This window comes from Podarcis tiliguerta (genome assembly GCF_965153285.1).
Source record: "Podarcis tiliguerta genome assembly, chromosome: 12".
In the NCBI taxonomy this organism is placed as follows: domain Eukaryota; kingdom Metazoa; phylum Chordata; class Lepidosauria; order Squamata; family Lacertidae; genus Podarcis; species Podarcis tiliguerta.
This window is the reverse complement of record NC_139545.1, coordinates 58,688,113-58,708,908: the sequence shown is the minus strand read 5'-3', so window position 1 is coordinate 58,708,908 and position 20,796 is coordinate 58,688,113. Positions and strand designations below refer to the sequence as shown.

Sequence of the window (20,796 nt, the reverse complement as noted above, 5' to 3'; positions counted from 1 at the left end):
CGGAAAACATCATATGCGGAGTCGAAGCTAGCCTAACCAAAATCAATCCAGATGAAGCCAATAAAATCAGACTTGAAGTCACCAACATCCTCTGCTCCAGCAAACCACCCAGAAGCAATTTACACAAAGAAGAACAGAAAGCACTCACCAACCTGAGGAAAGACAACAACATAATCATTCTCCCAGCAGACAAAGGTAATGCCACTGTTGTGATGAACACATCGGACTACCAAGCAAAACTATCAAATCTACTCCAAGACCCTACCTACCAACCTATAAAAACAGATCCCACCACCTATCTGGAAAAAACCACCAAATCCAAAATAAAAGCCTCTCCTATCAGTGAAGAAATCCAGCTAAGAATCATCCCCAGAGAAAAATCATCCAGATGCCCCAAACTCTACGGCCTCCCCAAGATACACAAAGAAGGAACACCACTCAGACCAATAGTCAGCTCCATAGGCTCACCTCTACAAAATCTCGCTAAATTTCTCGCCAAGCAACTTCAGCCCTATGCAGAATCCATCTCTTCACACGTTCCAAACTCCTTCCAGTTCATAGAAACAATAAAGAAGCAAAACCTACAACCCAATGACCTACTTGTGAGCTTCGATGTTGTATCTCTCTTCACACAAGTGCCCATTAATGAAGCCTTGACAGCCATTCAAAACAAATACAATCCCCCCGAATACATCTTGGACCTAACCAACCACTGCCTAACCAACACGTACTTCATCCACAATGGACAAAGATACAAACAGATAGAAGGAGCACCTATGGGATCACCCCTCTCACCGGTCATCGCTAACCTGTACATGGAACACTTTGAAACCAATGCTTTAGACAAGTCAGAACACAAACCCAAACTTTGGCTCAGATATGTTGACGACACCTTTGTAATTTGGCCACACGGGAAGGAAAAACTGGATAGCTTCCTCACACATCTCAACAGCCTACACCCCAAAATACAATTCACTATGGAAATAGAAGCCAACAACCAACTTCCCTTCCTTGACGTCCTAATCTACAAAAAACCTGATGGCTCCCTAGGACACACTATCTACCGGAAAAAAACACACACCAACCGCTACTTACATGCACAATCACACCACCACCCTGCACAAATAAACTCCGTAGCCAAGACTCTCATCTCCAGAACCAAACGCCTGGCTGACGAAGACCACTTGACAACTGAGTTACAGAATCTCTCAAATGTGTTAATTGCCAATGGACACCAGCAAAACAGGGTTACGAAGCTAATCCAAAAAGAAACACCCCCCAAAAACCAAGACACAGAAGAAAACAATGGCATAGCCCTCCTTCCTTATATCAAGGGCACTACAGATAAAATTAGCAAAATCCTCCATAAACACAATATTAAAACAGCCTTTTGCACCAACCAAAAAATAGCCAATATCCTCAGAAACCCCAAGGATAAAATTCAGTTGGAAAACCAAGGGGTCTATGAAATACCCTGCAAAGTCTGCCCAGCCACGTACATTGGACAAACAAACAGACGAATAAATGCACGGATCGCAGAACACAAGAATGCCGTCAAAAAAGAAGAAAAAACTTCCTCTCTTTTCCAACACATGAAAGAAACAGGACACGAAATTAATTTTGCAGATTCCAAATTGCTCTTTAACATGGAACATCACCACAAGAGAATAATCATGGAAGCCATCGAGATAGAGAAACACCCTCACAACATGAACAAGCGTGACGACACATCCCGCTTGCCAGACATCTGGAAATTAGCCCTCCCCACAAAATCTGACACCAGATCCAGAGGCACACAGAACGCCATCACCAATCAACCACACCAGACCCAAACCCAGACCCTCTCCACAGATAAATTACAGACACCATCCAGTAGCCAAACCAGGGTGGCACCTCCGGATGCTGCACCCCCCTGCAATCCCTACACAGATCTGGCTGGCACAGGCCACAAAACCACAGCTCGCCCCTATACACGAAGCCAAGCCAGAGCACAACCAAGTGCAGTACAGCCATCTTCTCAGAAAAACTCTTCACAAAGTTCAAGAGTTCAAGACACGAAGGCTTTAGCAACTAATCCACACCTAATGACCCACCTAAGTGGGATTCAGGAAATCACTCAAGAAATCACTCAAGATATCCCTCAAGTAATTAAGGAACAAAAGAAGAAAAGGCACACTAGCCTGGGAACCTCCTCTCTGCCCAGAACATTGGAGGCTATACACCACACCTCCTCAACAGTATTTATAGGAACTCAAACACTGAGATCCTGCTCTGTTCCAGTAACAAGAAGCCGAAAGCACCAGCCTGAAGATGACGAGTGAGACCTCGTCGAAACGTCGCCTAGACACCCCAACTTTTACACGGGAAGACACCCGAGGACACCAAAACCTGCATATATATATATATATATATATAATCCAGTAAATTTAATTTTATTTTGTTTCACAAAAAGTTTCCAAGGATCCATTACATTAAGCCGCCGCCGCGCTCGGGGAACGGTTCCACGTTAAAGGATTGAAAAGGAATCACGGATTTCTGCAAAGTCCGCTGCATTTTGGAGCAAGATGAGGCCACCAGCGAGGTCCCCCGAGCCCCGGGGATTTCTGGAAGCCCCGGACGCGGAGAGACAGAGCCGCGTCACTGAGCCAGGCTGCCAATTCCTCGGCTGGGCAGGAGGGGAAGATTTGGCAATGCTCCGTCCGGGCAACGGAGACGCGGCACTTTCACTTTCACCTTCCGCGGCGAAGTTCATCTCGTGCTTCTTTGAAGTGCAGGAAACAATTAAAACGTGTTAAAGGCTGACTCAGCCGTGGCTGAGTCCAGCAGACAATCTAGAAGATAAAGGATTTGGCAGACTTCGTCGCTCTCTGCTCTTATAAGCAGGGATGAGAACCCAGAAGTGCCTTAAAATTAAAGTTACAGGCGGGGGTCAGCCACCTTTTTCAGCTGTGGGGCCGTCCACTGTCCCTCGGACCATGTGGGGGCCAGAATATTTTTTTTTGGGGGGGGGAGGAACGAATTCCTCTGCCCCACAAATAACCCAGAGATGCATTTTAAATAAAAGGACACATTCTACTCATGTAAAAACACCCTGATTTCCGGACTGTCCGTGGGCCGGATTGAGAAGGCGATTGGGCCACATCTGGCCCCCGGGCCTTAGGTTGCCTACCCCTGGTCACAGGGATGTTCAGTGCTTCTTGGCTCTGAAAGGGGAAAGACCCCGATCCCCTTCACCTGTGCCAGCTAAGAAAGCAGTGGGTGCTCTGAGGTTGGGGGGGCGGATAGGGAGGGAGGGTCTTATGGCATGTACCAACCCCCCCCCCCCCCGCCACAAAGTTCACGTGGTGACTTGGGCTCCGTCACTCTCTTTTCTTAAAAAAACATTTTTATTCAATTTTCTCTTATCATCACAAATAAATCATAATCATGTATACATAGGATTCTCTGAATCCATGGACTTTCCTCCCTCCCCCCCCCCCCGCTCTGGTTTCGATCGTTATGCTGGGATTTTTTGCCTACGTGCTGTTTGATGCAGCTTCCCACAAAAGCAATTAAGAAGTTGGCCGAAGGCCAAGAAGACTGAGCAGAGGGAGTTATTCTGCTTAGAGATATGGGGCCTCTGCTATCGGTCGAGGTCTCCACATAGGCATGATGGGTCATGACCTTCCTTGTTCGTTAGGTTGTTGGCCAGTGGTGTTCTGAGAGTCGTTTGGAGTTTGTTAAGAGAGAGAGTTAAGATCAGTATCTGTATCTTGTGTAGAGTAACTTGTAAAAGGTAAAGATAAAGGGACCCCTGACAATTAAGCCCAGTCGCTGATGACTCTGGGGTTGCAGTGCTCATCCTGCTTTACTATCCGTAGACAGCATCCAGGTCATGTGGCCAGCATGACTAAGCCGCTTCTGGCGAACCAGAGCAGCGCACGGAAACTCCGTTTACCTTCCCGCCAGAGCAGTACCAATTTAAGTACCAATTTATCTACTTGCACATTGACGTGCTTTCGAACTGCTAGGTTGGCAGGAGCAGGGACTGAGCAACGGGAGCTCACCCCGTCGTGGGGATTCGAACCGTTGACCTTCTGATCATCAAGTCCTAGGCTCTGTGGTTTAACCCACAGCGCCACCCACGTCCCCTATTAGTAACTTGTAGAGTCTGCTGCAAATAATAAACACCTCTAAGTAATCAAGTTACTGGTAGCAGCGTCTTGTTTCTGCTTCATCCTTCCTGCCTGCAACTGATTGCTTCTGGAAGTCTGCGTATGCTCTGCTATATTCCACTGGGTCTGGCTAAGATCCTGCAACAGGTTAAAGTTGCGAAACATCAATACGTTATTCTTTTCCAACTGCATCTTATAACGTTCTCCATATTTTCTCGAGGTACCACTGTACTCAGTTCTCACCACAGTTCTGGCTACATTGCAAGTGTTTGTTTGTTTTTTAGAATCCTGCCAATGTTTTTAATTGTTGACAATATTTTTTTAAGTAACTTATAAATTTCCCCCATTCTTTATTAAATTTATTATCTTCTTGATCTCTGATCTTCCCAGTCATTTTCGCCATTTCAGGACAGTCCATCTTTATCAGCCCTTCCCGTCACTCTCTCTCAGCCTAATCTGCCTTGCAGGGTTGCATATTCTCCAATATTCCTACGATGAAATTAGGGATCTCCTCCTCTTCTTCCTGTCCATCCAGCCACAACATATATAAAAACATGATAAGACAATGGACATTAAAAGAATACTGGGCTGCCTTCAGATGTCTTCTAATGTTGTATAGTTCCTGTTATGTACTGAGTTGAATAGGATCGAAACTGCAGCAGTCTGATTGGTCCTAGAACAATAGGATCCAAATCGCAGCAGTCTGATTGGTCCTAGAACAATAGGATTCAGAATGCATCAGTCTGATTGGTCCTAGAACAATGCAGCAGTCTGATTGGTTGGCAGGAACCACCCAATCATGCTCCAGATATAAGTGAATCCACAACCTGATTGGCTTACAGTAGAATTCCAGAATTAGCCAATCATGTGCAGCCCATTGTGTAAATAATGTATATAAAGCAGATACTTTGAGGGGACTTTCATTCATTCCTCCTCACCACTATGAGCTGAATAAAGAGCATGAAATCACTTTGCGACTCTGAGTATATTTCACTGGCGACGAAGGTGGGATCCCGCTGAGCTGACTGCCACACACCGCACCGCAGCACCGCCACCTGCCGCACCGCTGCCTCGCACCGTGTATCCAGGCTTCAGCTCCGGGACACAAGGAACTCAGAATGGCAACCAACAGCAGCTTCTCGCCGTTCAACCCAGCATCTGGAGACTGGGAAGCGTACGCCTCCCATTTCACCTTCCTCCTAGAAGCCAAAGGGGTCACCGATGAAGAAGACGCCAAGAAGAGGGCAATATTCTTCAGCGTCTGTGGAGAGGAGACGTTTGAAATCGCCCGGGCTCTCCTTGCGCCTGAAGACGTTGCTACAGTTCCATACAAAACAATAATGGAACAGCTGAAGGGGCACTTTTCGCCACAGCCCTCAGTGGTGGCTCGTCGAAATGCCTTCTACGCAAAGCGGCAAGCCCCTGGGGAAACCATAACTGGGTTTGTGACCTCTCTCCGCCAAGCCGCCCGGTTCTGCAACTTCTCAGAGCTGGAGAACATGCTTCGTGACCGCCTCGTCGGTGGCCTGAAGGATGAGAAACTGCAACGACGCCTCTACGCCAAGAAGGACCTAACGTTCCAGGTCGCTCTGGAGGAGGCCCTGGCGACGGAAGCTGCTGAGAGGTCGACGCAAGAGGCACGGCCGAGCCAGCCGTCCCAACCGAGGGTCCACCACGAAGACCTCACCGATGACTCAGGATCCAACAGGGAGGAGGTGCACCGTGTACAGCAGCGCACTCAAGCAGCCCACATACCACAGCTGCCTCAACGAGAAGGAGGGAACTGCGCAAGCTGTGGAGAAAGTCACGAGAGGAGGACCTGCCGTTTCCGCAACGCAGAGTGCAGGCAGTGCAGAAAATCGGGACACATCGCCCGGGTGTGTCGGGCTCGGCCTACCCGACGCCAGGCATCAGATGACCACTCCAAGAGCTCCAGGTCCTGGGGCCCAACGCACCAAGGCAACTCAACGGAGCTCACAGACCTCCAGGTATACCAGTTGCCCTACCCCAACGTAGAGAAAATTTATGTAGAGGTACAGATAGAGGGGGCCCCATGCCGCATGGAGCTTGACACGGGTTCAAATCTATCCATAATCTCGGCAAAGACCTTAAGGAAACTGTGTCCTACTGGGGGTCCCAAACTCAGGCCGGCCCCATTCACCCTCCGGGACTTCCAGAAACGTAAGGTCCCCACAATGGGGGTGGGGACCTTCAGGGTGCAATACCGAGGGCGGACGCGGCAACTGGACTTGCTTGTGGTCAAGGGCCCCTACATTAGCTTACTGGGATTGGCATGGTTTGGACCACTGGGGCTAGCCGTCACTGGGGTGAACAACACTAGCTTACAAGTGGACGTGGACGCCATATGCAAGGAATTTCCGGGGGTTTTTGATGGGAAATTGGGACAGTATACGGGCCCCCCCATTGCTCTACAGCTTGACCCCGCAGTACGACCAGTCAGGCTCAAGGCCCGCCGAGTCCCGTTCGCCCTGAAACCCCGTATAGACGAGGAATTGGACCGGCTCGTGGAGCAAGGAGTGCTGGAGCCGGTGCCTAATGCCCCCTGGGAAACCCCAATCGTCACACCCGTCAAGCCTAATGGTTCGGTCCGCATCTGCGCAGACTACAAATGTACCATAAACAAGGCCCTCACGGCCCATGCATACCCAGTGCCAGTGGTCAGCCATGTCCTTGCCACCCTGGCTGGGTCGAAAATTTTTGGCAAGCTGGACTTGGCCCAAGCATATCAACAGCTACCAGTAGATGAGGCCACAGCAGAGGCACAGACGATTGTGACGCACAGAGGAGCGTTCAGGGTAAAGCGGCTGCAATTCGGCGTCAGCGTGGCACCAGGCATATTCCAGAACCTAATGGACTCTCTCCTTAAAGGAATTCCTGGCGTCACCCCCTTCTTCGATGATGTGTTGATTGCCGGGCCCACACCAGAGGAGTTTGAGGACCGCCTCCGCACTGTTCTGCACCGTTTCCAGACGGCGGGTCTCAAGGTAAAGCGGGAAAAATGTCTACTAGGAGTGCCTCAGGTGGACTTTCTGGGATTTATGGTGGACGCAGAAGGGGTCCACCCGACTGGGGACAAGGTACGGGCCATTTGTGATGCCCCAGCGCCCAAGAACAAGACTGAACTTCAGGCCTTCTTGGGACTATTGAACTTTTACCATTCCTTCCTTCCCCACAAAGCGGCGGTAGCAGAGCCCCTACACAGACTTCTGGACAAGCGGGCCCCTTGGGTGTGGGGCCAGCGCCAGGAGGCTGCATTCCAGGCAGTCAAGGACTTGCTTGTCTCAAACTCGGTCTTGGCACACTTCGACGAGAGGCTGCCGGTGGTGCTAGCATGTGACGCCTCACCCTATGGCATTGGCGCTGTCCTGGGACACCAACTCCCGGATGGAAGAGAGGTACCAGTAGCATACTTTTCCCAGACACTCAGCGCAACCGAACGGAACTACTCACAAATAGACAAGGAGGGGCTGGCAATTGTGAAGGGAGTAAAAAAATTCCATGATTTCTTATACGGGCGGCCCTTCACCGTGGTGACTGACCACAAGCCGTTGCTTGGCTTGTTTGCCCCCGAAAAGCAGACCCCCCAAGTGCTGTCTCCTCGCGTCCTCAGGTGGTCAATTTTCCTTGCCAGCTACCAGTATGCACTGATTCACCGACCTGGGAAGGCGATGGGCCATGCGGACGCCCTCAGCAGGCTACCACTACCGGAAACAGGCCCCGACCCAGCACCTGCACAAGAGGTTATGAGCCTGGAGCTGCTTCCCGACCGCCCCATTCAGGCACAAGAAGTTGCACACCATTCCAAGAAAGACAGGGTCATCTCCCGGGTCCTGGACTGGGTGTGGAGGGGATGGCCCAGCAACAGCCCTGGGCCAGAATTCGCTGGCTACACAACCCGCAAACATGAACTGTCGGCCCACAAGGGGTGCCTGTTATGGGGAAGCAGGGTCGTTGTTCCCCAGCCCCTCCGCAAAAGGGTCCTCACAGCCCTACACGAGACACACCCAGGGGTAGTAAGAATGAAGGCCCTGGCCAGGAGTTATGTGTGGTGGCCGGGGATCGACGGAGAGATAGAGGCCTGGGTCAAACACTGCCAGGCCTGCCAAGAATCCCGCCCAGATCCCCCAAGGGCCCCAGTCCAGTCCTGGGAGTCCGCCCGAGCACCATGGTCACGCCTGCATGTGGACTTCGCTGGCCCCTTTCAGGGGAAAACATTCTTCATAGTGGTGGACTCCTACACCAAATGGCTGGAAGTCGCACTGGTACCGTCCACTTCTACATCCGCAGCCATCCGGGCACTACGCAGGCTGTTTGCAACCCACGGGCTCCCTGACACTCTCGTCTCAGACAACGGGACTGCATTCACGTCAGGAGAATTCCAAACCTTCACAGCGCAGAACGCCATCCGCCACATCCGTTCGGCGCCATTCCACCCTGCCACCAATGGCCAAGCAGAACGCATGGTGCGGACCACCAAGGACACCCTTCGCCGCATGACGCAAGGGGATTGGGAGTACCGCCTTGCCACATTCCTCCTAGCACAGCACAGCACCCCCAGCTCAACAACTGGCCGGAGCCCCGCTGAACTACTAATGGGTCGGCGCCTTGCAATCAGATTGGACCGCCTTCACCCCGATAGAGCTCAGGATGAGGTAGTGGTGGGGGAAGGCAGGAACCCCCGGACCTTCGAGGCCCAGGACCCAGTGTACGCAAAGAATTTTGGGGCAGGCCCAGCATGGGTACCCGCCACAGTCACCAGGGTCACTGGCCCCGTGTCATACGAGGTGCTAACGGATGGGGGGCAATGCTGGCGCCGCCACTGCGACCAGATACGGCGACGATTCCCGGGAGAAAACCAGGAGGAGGAAAGGTCAGAGGAGTCCCAAGGGAACAGAGCGGCAGTGAGGCCCATAGAGCAGGAGGGGCCAGCAGGAGAGGCAGAATCAGTAAATACAGAGAGGACCCACGAGGCCGAAAGGACACTGGAACCAGAACCACGACTGAGCGAGCCGGTTGCGCCAGACCAAACAGGCCCATCACAGCCAGCATCCTTGGAACACGAGCCAGAACCTGAACCCCGGACCAGGGAACACCACAGGCCGCAACGTACACGTAGGCCGCCGGCGTACCTCGAGGACTATGAATGTGACCTCCCGGGCAGGACTGGAACTTAGAGGGGAGGGGTGTTATGTACTGAGTTGAATAGGATCGAAACTGCAGCAGTCTGATTGGTCCTAGAACAATAGGATCCAAATCGCAGCAGTCTGATTGGTCCTAGAACAATAGGATTCAGAATGCATCAGTCTGATTGGTCCTAGAACAATGCAGCAGTCTGATTGGTTGGCAGGAACCACCCAATCATGCTCCAGATATAAGTGAATCCACAACCTGATTGGCTTACAGTAGAATTCCAGAATTAGCCAATCATGTGCAGCCCATTGTGTAAATAATGTATATAAAGCAGATACTTTGAGGGGACTTTCATTCATTCCTCCTCACCACTATGAGCTGAATAAAGAGCATGAAATCACTTTGCGACTCTGAGTATATTTCAGTTCCTTATCTCCTTGGTTCCGGAGTCACATAACTCCAGACCCTCCAACGTTTCTCCAAAGAAAATGGGGACGTCCTAAGGAAAAGCAGGAAATTCCAGGAATCAGAAACTGGGATGGGTTCTGTAAATCCAGGACCATCCCTGGAAAATAGGGTTGTCTGGGTCTGGGGTTGTTTATATTTTGATTATGTATTTTGTGGTTTTATATTTTGATTTTATTCTGTGAGACCTCCAGGTTTAGGGCGGTATATAAATAATAAATAAAATTATAATAACCATGCATGGTGTCTTGAGCTCTGTGGAGGAAAGGTGGATTATTAATAGTAGAAAAAGAATAATAAAATAAAGTCCTGCTACCCATTTCAGCTCTTCTGTTTCCCTGCCCCTCTCATTCTGGTAGTCTTCTAATATGCTTCTTAAGAAGCAGTAAACAGAGAATGGTAGAGTTGAAAGGGGCCGTGAGGGTAATCTAGTCTAACCCCCTGCCATCATGGGCATAGACAATTTTGGGGGGGGGCAGGATTTTGTTAGGGGGGGCAGAACAGACGTGATAAGATTACTACTACTACTAATTTATTTATACTCTGCCCATCTGGGTGGGTTTCCCCAGCCACTCTGGTGGCTCCCAACAGAATTAGAAGCACAATAGAACTTCAAACACTAAAAACTTCCCTAAACAGGGCTGCCTTCAGGCGTCTTCTAAAGGTTATATAGTTATCTCCTTGTCATCTGATGGGAGGGCGTTCCACAGGGCAGGCGCCACCACCGAGAAGGCCCTCTGCCTGGTTTCCTGGATCTTCACTTCTTGCAGGGAGGGAACCGCCAGAAGACCCTCGGAGCTGGACCTCAGTGTCTGGGCAGAACGATGGGGGTGGAGATGCTCCTTCAGGTATACTGGGCCGAGGCTGTTTAGGGCTTTAAAGGTCAGCACCAACACTTTGAACTAAGAGGGGGTGCTCCAGCCCCAATATCAGTCTTGTACCTGTGGCTGTGCTCTCCCCCACCTCATTTAACTTCTGCTCTGTTTTCACTCTGTGGTCTCCCTGCTCCCATCTGAAATTCAGGTTTCAACCTGCTCTGTAGGAAAATGAGCCACGCCGCTCCAGTTAAACTCTCCACACTCAACCAGCTATATTAAAAACAAACAAACCCACACACTGCCATCCAACTTTTTATTTGAATAGCTTCTCGAAATAGGTGTGTTTCCAGGAAGGTGACCAAGGAAGCGGGTTCTGAAAGGGAGTGGTGACAAGTGGTTGGAGGTAAACACAGATAAGTGTTTGGGAGTGTGGACACGCACACACTTTTGGAAGAGCACATGGTTGGAGGAAACACACCTCCCTCCTTATCTGGCTGTTTGCCCCCCACCCCAGAGCCAATCAGGGTGATTAGAAATACGGTAAGTTGTTTTAAGAAACTTGTGAATTTGTGTTGTCCCTTTCTCATCCCTGACACAGGGACTTTTCAGTGACTCATAGCCTGTGTGCACACAAAAATAATGCTTTTAGTTTCACCCAGTCCAAAAGTGCAGCCAGTATTTGTCCGGGGGGTGGGTGGGGGGTGGAAACCCACCTGTCATTATCCTCTGTCTGGCTCTGTCTAGCAGATTCAGAATGAAATGTCTCAACAACAGTTGTTTTAAATTGCTTTTTCTTTTATTTTTACCCCAAGTGCTCAGAACAACCTGCCCAAATCTTTCTACAATTTATACTTTTTGTTAAATATTTTCATTCTTTTACTTGATTTTTTTTGGGGGGGGCAGCTGCCTCACCCCAACCCCTGGCTACATTCATGGAGGGGAATGCATTTGGAAGATGAAAAGGAATGAGTGGGTATGTTTCACCTGAAAAAGAGAAGACTCAGAGGTGATGGGACAGTCATGTTTACTAGCTGGAGCGCTGCCACTTAGACGAGAGGAGGGAATAGAAGCTTGGCGGCTTATTTGGTTTTTTGTTTATAATTTTTATTAAATCTTCTGTTTTACAATTTAGAATATTCATTTAAACAACCTTAAAATACTGATGACTTCCCTTCTTCTCTTCCCATGGTTCATTTTGCATAACATACATCCCCACATATCTTATATAAATTAAACCATTCAGTATTCCATTAATACATCCATCAAAACTTATTTACATTGTTGAATTTATCTTAATGCTGCCAACGTTTTCAGGTGTACACAATCCCCCCCCCCCAATACCTCCCGGTCTTCTTTAAATATACAGTCGTACCTTGAGCTGCGTTTGCTTCATGTTGTGTTTTTTCTGGTTACGAATGCGGCAAACCCGGAAGTTCGCCACTTCACAAATGCGCAGGAGCAATCTGTGCACTTCGCACATGTGCAGGAGCGCTATATCGTGCCACGCGCATGTGCAGCGCTCTACTTACAGACTTTTCGGGGTACAAACGGCACCCTGGAATGGATCGCGTCCGTAAGTAGAGGTGCCACTATATGTTCTTCTTGTTCTCGCATTCTATATGTTAGGTCTGCAAGCTGCACATATTCCATCAGCTTAAGTTGCCATTCTTCTTTGGTTGGGACCTCACTCGTTTTCCATTTTGGGGCTAACAAAACATGGGCCGCAGTAGTGACATACAGAAATAACCTTTTTTGACAGCTGGGAATTTCCGTCTGAATTATCCCCAACAAAAAGGACACTGGCTTTTTTGGAAAAGTGCTTTTAAACATTTTTTTTTTAATTCATTATAAATTATTTCGCAATACTCTTTTACCCTTGTACAGGTCCACTACATATGAAAGAACGTCCCCTCGACCTCATTGCACCTCCAGCACTTATCTGATTCAGCCTTATACATCTTAGCAAGCCTACTCGGAGTCAGATAACACCTGTAAATCATTTTAGATAATTCTCCCTCAGGGAATAACATGCTGTAAACTTCAGATTGCTCTTTCCGGAAAAAGTTCGTTTCTTGCTGCACCCAAGGCAATGGTTTCAATTACAAGAAAGGTGATTCTTACTAGACATGAGGGAGAACTTCCTGGTGATAAGAGCTGGTCTCACCTTCATGGGAGGTTATTAAACTGAGGCTGGATTGCTTAGCTGAGATTCCTGCATGACATTGCAGGAGTTGGGTACCTTTCAACTCTTCAGTTCTGTGATTCCATGACAGGAACCACTAAGAGGAGAGGAGAGGGCGATTTCTCCTCTCAGCTTTCACCAGGACCCTGGAAATCTGGAAAAGAGAGAAAAGGTGAGATTGGAGCTGCAGGAGGGGGTGTGATTGCGTGGGAACGGGATGTTGGCATCTGTCTGTCTCAAGAGACAATAGAGAAGTGGGGAAGATGGTTGTGCTGCTTTTTTTATATATTGCTCTTTGTTAGAAAATCTGGTAACAATTTGCCAGGTTTGTTTCCTTTCCCAAAGAAACACTGTCTTACAAACCTCAGTTTTTTTTCTGTTTGAGCACAGTTTATGAGATCATATTGTTTTCTTAATACCTCTAATTTTCTATAATGTTTTTGTAGAGCAACCCCCACAGCTGCTCAGTTGGGACCATAAGTTGCCTTCTCCCTTTGCTTATTTTAATGATGCCTTTTGAATTATTTGACCTCTCATTACTGCTTTTGAAGCCTCCCATACAGTAGTTTCTACCAGCTTTACAGAAAGATTAACATGGAAATGTTAGTTAAATATAAATTAAAAGGAAAGACAAAATGCAACCACGAAAACTGCAATTTTTACTGCAAGACCAGAAGAGAGAGGGCCTTCTCTCTCTCTCTCTCTCTCTCTCTCTCTCTCTCTCTCTCTCTCTCTGTTAGTTGCCACTGAAGACCCTCCAAAAACTTTGAAAATAAGCCCAAGAGTCCCAAATCCCAGCAGCAAGTGAAAATCCGTGTGGACATGTGACTCAGTTAAGAAACAAGCAGAGACAGACAGGAGGATAAGAGACTGCAGCCAACATGGTCTATTCAGGGGCAGAGGAAGGGGGTGTGGTGGGGGTGGATCGCCTCGGGTGTCTTCGCTGTCAGGGGGAGCTGCGCTGCTTTGCCGGTGGCATTCCCCCCTTTCCCCTTCGTTTTGCCAGCTGGGGGAGGCTTAGGAGTCGCAGGCGGGCAGCGCACTAAATGTCCGCCATCGGTGGCTCATTCCACCCCTGTGAGCAGCTTGCTTTGCCCCCCGCTGCACGGCGCATTCACTGCTCCATGCACCTGAGCAGCTATCCTGCACCTGGGAGGGCACCAGTGTGGTGTAGTGGTTGAGAGCGGTAGTCTCGTAATCTGGTGAACCGGGTTTGTGTCTCCGCTCCTCCACATGCAGCTGCTGGGTGACCTTGGGCCAGTCACACTTCTCTGAAGTCTATCAGCCCCACTCACCTCACAGAGTGTTTGTTGTGGGGGAGGAAAGGAAAGGAGAATGCTAGCCGCTTTGAGACTCCTTCGGGTAGTGATAAAGCAGGATATCAAATCCAAACTCAGCACAAAATATTATGGGCTGTCCCGTAAATCCACTGGATGAAATAGCAGAAGAACGTTGCCTCAGGAGAGTGAGGAAAATCCTCAGGGATGATTCACACCCTGGCCGGCACTTTGATGATCTCCTGCCCTCGGGCAGAAGATGTAGAAGCAGGATTAGTCGCACCAACAGGGTAAAGAACAGCTTCTGTCTGTGGGCTGTTAGGCTGCTGAATGAAGAGAACAACAGGGCAACTGACTTTCGGGTTTGGTGGGTGTGGGTCAGTAAACAAGGGGAATTAAGACCAAGAGAGCTGAGTGGGGGGTGCTTGTGTAATCTCACTGTATACAAGTTGTACAAGTGACAATAAAGTATTTCAATTTCAATTTCTTCTCCACCGCTGGGTCTATATTGCTGCTGCCAACTTGCTGCATGAACATGGGATTGCTTCTCTCTGCCTCTCACTCCCGGCATGTCTCCCTCTGTCTGAAAGTAAACTCTGAAACACACACCCCACCCAAGACACACAAAAGAATGTTTTCCAGTTTCCGACATTCAATATTTCTACATGAGTTGGATAGCTGGGGAGAGGGACTCTGCAAACAGAGGAAGAGAGCTGTAAGCAAAGGGCAAATTGCCCATATCTTTAGACGACTGAGATTAGGAAGGCCAACTCCCATCATTGCCCTTGGAGAAGACAAGGAAATGATTTTTAAGAGGTGACCTGAGCACCTGGCAAAGTGTATTTGGAAACAGAAAGAAGAGGGTGATTGGTGTAAGGGTGTAGGTGTCTTTTGATGCAAGAATAAAGGTTTGGTTATTTGCTTTTTGCAAAGCAAGGGTGAGGAGGCAGTACACACCTACAGACTCTGGCCAAAGAACAACAGTCCAGGATCCAAAAACCTCTTTGCTAATAGTTAACATTCCGGGTGTCAACCATAGCATCTCAGCTGGCTGCAAGCCAGAGGGCCTGGTTGAGAGCCCGGCTCTCACTGCGAATGAGCCCTGTGGTCATGTTGGGCCTAACCCTTGTCACCTCACAAGTAGACTAGTGGATGCTTGGTGAGACCAGAAGCCTTCTTGGGAAGGGTGGCTTCCATATGGATAGGGTTCAGAATGCAACATGGTGGCTAAGACATAACATAGCAGTGGGGGCTAGATTTCACCTCTGCCCTTGGTTACCCCCAAGTGATGGGAATCAAGTCTGTTTTGTTCTGAACAATTTGGTTCCTTCAGCTCCACAGCAGATACTTTGGGGCAGGGGATGTGTGAGTTATGTTACTTTGGGGTGAGTGGGATGATGGCATTTGGGTCTCCCATATGCTCCAAATCATAGTCATAGAATTGCAGAGTTGGAAGGGGCCCAATTCTCTGCATTACTGGAATCACACCTGAATGTTCCGACTTGGGACCGTCCTGATTTTGTTTGTTTGTTTCTTTGATAACTAAGAAATTCTTACCCGAGATATGCACCCAGGTTCTAACTGGTAACTCAGAGCAGGGCTTTTAGTGTGGCTGCCTCTGATCTGTGGAACAGCATTTCTGTCAAGATAGGACAGGCACCCAGAAAAAAATAGAAGACATTTTTCTGTTCCAACAAGTTTTTGCCTTGACAGTCTGCTTGGCACTGGGTTTTTTTATTTTGTAAGTTGCTACTATTTGTTTTAGAATATTTTCGAACTGTTTTTATTACATTTTGTACTTTTTCCTGAGACGTGTGTCGAAAGCAATAAAATCATAATGATAGGAAGAAGAGTACATTTATTTTTCTAATGCATGTGTTTATCTTTTAATTGTGACAGCAAATTTGTTAAAAAGAAGATGGCGTCTTCCAGAACACAGGAAAGAAGTAAAATCAAACCACCTCAGAAATATCTCAAAGAAAGTATCCTTGTAGAAAGGGGTGAACCTTCTGTTTATGCATTAAAACTGAAAAAGGCGTCTGAAACGTCCCCAAAGTACCATTTAGGAAAAGAGAACTTGCAGATCGCCAACAAAGTGATCATGATGATGGGAGCGTCTGGATCAGGGAAAACCACTCTCATCAATGGGATGATCAACTACATCCTGGGCGTGCAATGGGGAGATGAATTCCGGTTCAAACTTATCGATGAAGTGACCGGCAGACACCAAGCAGAAAGCCAGACATCCGAAGTGATGGCTTATGTGGTGAACTATCAAGAAGGTCTCAAGATCCCTTGCTCCCTCACTTTTGTTGACACTCCAGGATTCGGAGACACGAGAGGAATAGAACAGGACAAAAAGTTAGTTGAGAAGATCCGGGAGTTTTTCTCCATTCCAGGAGGCATTGACCACATCGATTGCGTCTGCTTTGTGGTCAAGGCTTCCACAAACCGCTTAACAGCAGCCGAGAAATACGTCTTTGATTCCGTGCTCTCCATCTTTGGGAAAGATATCAAGGAGAACATCCAGTTCCTGATCACCTTTGCAGATTCACAGACTCCCCTGGTCCTTGAGGCCATTAAGACGGCCAACGTTCCATGCACCAAAGATGGCAAGGGGAACCCCGTGCATTTCAAATTCAACAATTCCGCCCTGTTTGCCAACAATGTTGTGGGGTATGGGGAGAGCCCTAACTTTGACGAAATGTTTTGGAAAATGGGTATGATCAGCATGAAGACCTACTTTGACTCGCTAACCAAACTGAACGCGAGGAGTTTGTCTTTGACGAAGGAAGTTCTCAGGGAGCGGAAAGAGTTGGAGACGGTTGTACAGGGCCTGCTGCCCCAGATCAAAACCGGGCTGGTCAAACTGGAAGAACTGAAGCAAACGGAACAAGCCCTTGACCAGCACAAAGCTGACATGGTGGCCAACAGAGATTTTGAGTATGAGTTCCCAGTCACCATCAAAGTGCAGCAAGATCTCTCTGGAGCTCATCAATATGCAACCAACTGCAAGAACTGTAAGGTCACCTGCCACTATCCTTGCTGGCATACCTGGGACCAGCTGAACCGCTTTTGCTCCGCTATCAGTTTCTTCTCAGGAAAATGCAACGTTTGTCCCGGCAAGTGCTCAGCCAGTGACCACTGCAACCAGGATTACCAATTTAAGGACGAAATAAGGAAAGAGAAGAAGACCTATGCGGAGCTGAAGAAAAAGTACGAGTACGCCTGCCATGGGGTTATGACAGCGGAGGAGCTGATTTGGCACCTCAGCCAGGAGTACATCGAGGTAAGAGAAAATTTGTTCGAAAACATTGAAAGAGCGTCTCAAAGCCTGCGGTGCCTGGAGGAAATTGCCCTGAAGCCCAACCCGCTCTCCACTCCAGAATACATCGACATGCTCATTGCGTCCGAAGAGGATGAACGCAAGCTTGGATATCAGAAAAGGATTCAGTTGCTGAAGGACGTGAAGAAAGAAGCAGAGATCATACAGAAGATTGCAAATAAGGAGGCTCTGCTGCCAGAGGAGGAGGAGATGATGAGCGAACGGGGGGACAACAGCAAATTCCGCTTGATAGCCAGATATTGGAAGAGAAGGGCGATGAATATTCTCCCTAAATGAAGGGGCAACACAACAGCTCCTGTTCAGCCTTAGATCTCTGTATAAGCGCCCCCCCATATCCTTTTCGCTAAGTGCAGGGACTCTGAGGCTGGATCTACACTGACCTGTTCAAAGTTATTAGAATGATATCAGATATATTGTTCTAAAACGTCACAGGGCAGACTTGGAAAAATAAAGTGTTTCTTACCTCCATCAAAGCGCTGTCTCCCTACTGCTACTCTTCCTCTCTGTAGGCGGAGAAGAGATGCAGAATCTCCTCCTTCCCCCTCCAGATTGCACATTTAATTAGGGGTTAAACCACCCCCTACTTAAACATTAGCTGTGGCCCTGAACTGATCTGGGTGCTTGACCCCTGGGCTGACTGATCCCGGGGAGATCAGGGTGACTCTGCACAACCCTAATGGTTAAACAGCTCGTGCTTTCTTAATATTTAGGACAATTTACTATATATCTGGAAAAGCTTTTAACTAGTTGGAATCAGTGGAATTTGTTTTTTTTTGGGGGGGGGGGGACAAGTAAAAGTAGAATTGCATAATAATTAAACAATATTAGTTTTGCATGTCGTGATTATGCTCTGCCCCCACAGCTGGAGGCAGCAGTTCTTCTGAATAGCATGTGCTGGAAGCTGCAGGAGGGGAGAGCACTGGTCTTGCGTTCGAGTCCTGCCAGGGGGCTAAACCTTCAGGAGAACAGGATGGGCCGTTCTCTCCCCGCCCCCTCTCTCTCTCTTTCTCTCTCTCTGCAATGTTAATATTTTATTGAAATAATTTCAGGTATAAAAAAATAAAGTGATACAGAGAAAAAAGGGGGAAGGGGGATAACAAAGATGTGCAAGAAAAAAGAACAATATACAAAAATGCAATGCAATATACTCTCAAACATTCTTATATAAATTGATACAGGGTCGTTATCCTAATACACATGTAGATGTTAATAGCCATAAACTTATTCCAGATGTTGTCATATTTATCCAAACAATGTCTAGCAGTGAAAAATGGATTGCAGAGATGGAATCTAACATCAAATGGACTTGTGTGTGTAAAGTAAAAATAAAAAGGGGGGGGAAGGGAGAGAAGCTCTATTCTACAAAAGGTTTATGATGGAGACTTAAGGAGACTTAAGACTCTTCCCTAGTCTTTATCATCCTCGGACTAAACTGAATTTAATTTAATTGGAAGTGAACCTGTGAGCTTGCCAAAGAAGGTTCATTACTGAGTTATTTTAAGTTTGACAGCTTGCTCTACTCCCCGGGCTGAGAGAAAAATGGCGAAAACAGGATATTTTTTAGGGACACTATGATTTTTGCAGCTGCTGCTAATGTTGCAAAACACTGAAGCTCCGGACAGAGCAATGGAGAACTTCTGAAACAGCAGTGGGACACTAGCTCTGCCCGAGGAATGATGGAGAACAGCAACTGACAAAAGATAGACAATATATTACAAGGACAGGAAGAAACATCATGGACAGAATAACAAAAAGAACAAAGAGAGAGCTTAAATGCTTCACCTGTAGGACTATAAATCATTGAATGTGTTAATGCGAATGGAAGTCGTTAAAATTGCATTTGGGGTATAAGGGTTTGTTTTTCTGACTGGAGTGTGGTGGAAATCTATAAGATTTTGGAACGCAGAAATAAAGTAAATCAAACCATCAATTCCAGCACGTGGGGGGGGCACCTAAATTGTACAATTTGGCTTTTGAATGATTCATATTATTAATAGTATTATAATGTGGCATGGTTATAATGAGGCTTTTATTGGAATATTGTAATTGAAAACTAATACAAATGATTTTCCAAACCATGCCTTCGTCTGTAAGCAGCCCGTTCCTAAGGGGCGAGTGTTGTCATAATGTCAAGGCATTTATTACAGGGTCCCGGGTCTGGATTCTTCCCATTCTTCCCTCTCTCTCCGGCCAGGCGTCTCTTTGCTCTGTGCGCCCCCTGGAGGCGGGGGGGGGGCTCTGCTCCCAGAGCATCTTCCTGGCCTCCCCCCCCCCCGAAGAATAATTCTGGGGGTGCAGCAGCAACAGCCCCCCTCCCCCTGCTGAGTCTCTCGGGCAGACCTGGGGGGCGGGGGGGGGGCTGAGGAGGACCAGACCGGCTTGCAATTCACATCCCGGGCCAAGCGCAGCCCAAGCAGCACCGCCAGCCTCTTCTGGGGTTTTAGAAAAACATGAACTTGGGCGGGAGCCGCTGAGAACGGGATATGGCCGCTGACTCGCGCGAGGGCGGGGGTGGCGGGTGTACACGGGACTGGCTTGAATCCCCACGTGCGCGTGTCTGCGCGCATGCAGGGGTTGAAGTGCAGCGAAATCTCCGCTTCCTGTCCTCTTTAGGAATCCAGCTCAGCTCCTTTTTTTTAATTATTAGTTTTCACATATTGCAGTACTGTGCTTTACAATACAGATGTACCAAAGTCAAGACCATTGCCTTCCCACCCCCCCCCACATTTACATTTCCTCAATCCATCATATTATTCATTTCTCCTTCCTCCCAGTTCCCTCCGCCCCCACTCGATTTCCACATTATACAATTTGCATTCTACAACCTTCTCAAATCATCTATATATTCTTATTATCTTTCCTTACTAATTTTTCTTCCATCCAATACTTCGCATTTTAATCTAGGCATATTAGCATATCTTTTTTTGAGCAACATTTTGCCATATATTCATCAAAACATTTCCACTCTTTTTAAAATTTTTGATTTCTGATTATAGCAGTTCATTTTGCCAAAATTAAATATTCATTTAGTTTACAAATCGATTCCTCCTTTGTGGGTATAGTTTGTGACTTCCACCTGGCAGCCAGCTCAGCTCCTTTTAACCCTTGCAAAGCCGAGGGCACCGAGCCCGCCTCTCCCTCGCCATGCGCGCAGATTTCCTGCTTCTGCCCCCCTTCCCTCCCTCTGTGCCAAGGACTCTGCCCCAGAGCCCACATCTAAGCAGACTAACCGCAAGGGAGACGGGGGTTACTGCCATGGGGGGGGGGGTATCTTGTCTCTGCCCCTCCCCCAAAATAGAGGCTCCGGGATCCCAAGGAAAGGCTGGGATGGAGAAGAGGCGAAAGTCTGCGCAGCGGCAGGAGGTGTCTTGGGCTCAGAAATGGCTCCATCAAGACACCCCCT

At 48.1% G+C, this 20,796-nt stretch overlaps 2 protein-coding genes across 3 annotated transcripts in view; one reads left to right on the top strand and one right to left on the bottom strand.

Moving 5' to 3' along the window:
- LOC310660977 (uncharacterized protein) overlaps nt 1–20,796 on the bottom strand; it is a 776,342-nt gene that overhangs the window by 39,893 nt on the left and 715,653 nt on the right. The gene's annotated exons all lie outside the window — the stretch shown is intronic.
- Nucleotides 12,859–19,468, top strand: LOC310660927 (uncharacterized protein). Its single transcript, XM_083406504.1, has 2 exons — nt 12,859–12,942; nt 15,947–19,468. Exon 2 carries the CDS (start codon nt 15,966–15,968, stop codon nt 17,667–17,669), a length of 1,704 nt encoding a protein of 567 aa, XP_083262630.1. The 5' UTR covers nt 12,859–12,942; nt 15,947–15,965; the 3' UTR covers nt 17,670–19,468.

Bases quoted from the DNA above. Each gene is read 5' to 3' on its own strand.
- LOC310660927 (XM_083406504.1), top strand. From the start codon at position 15,966: ATGGCGTCTTCCAGAACACAGGAAAGAAGTAAAATCAAACCACCTCAG.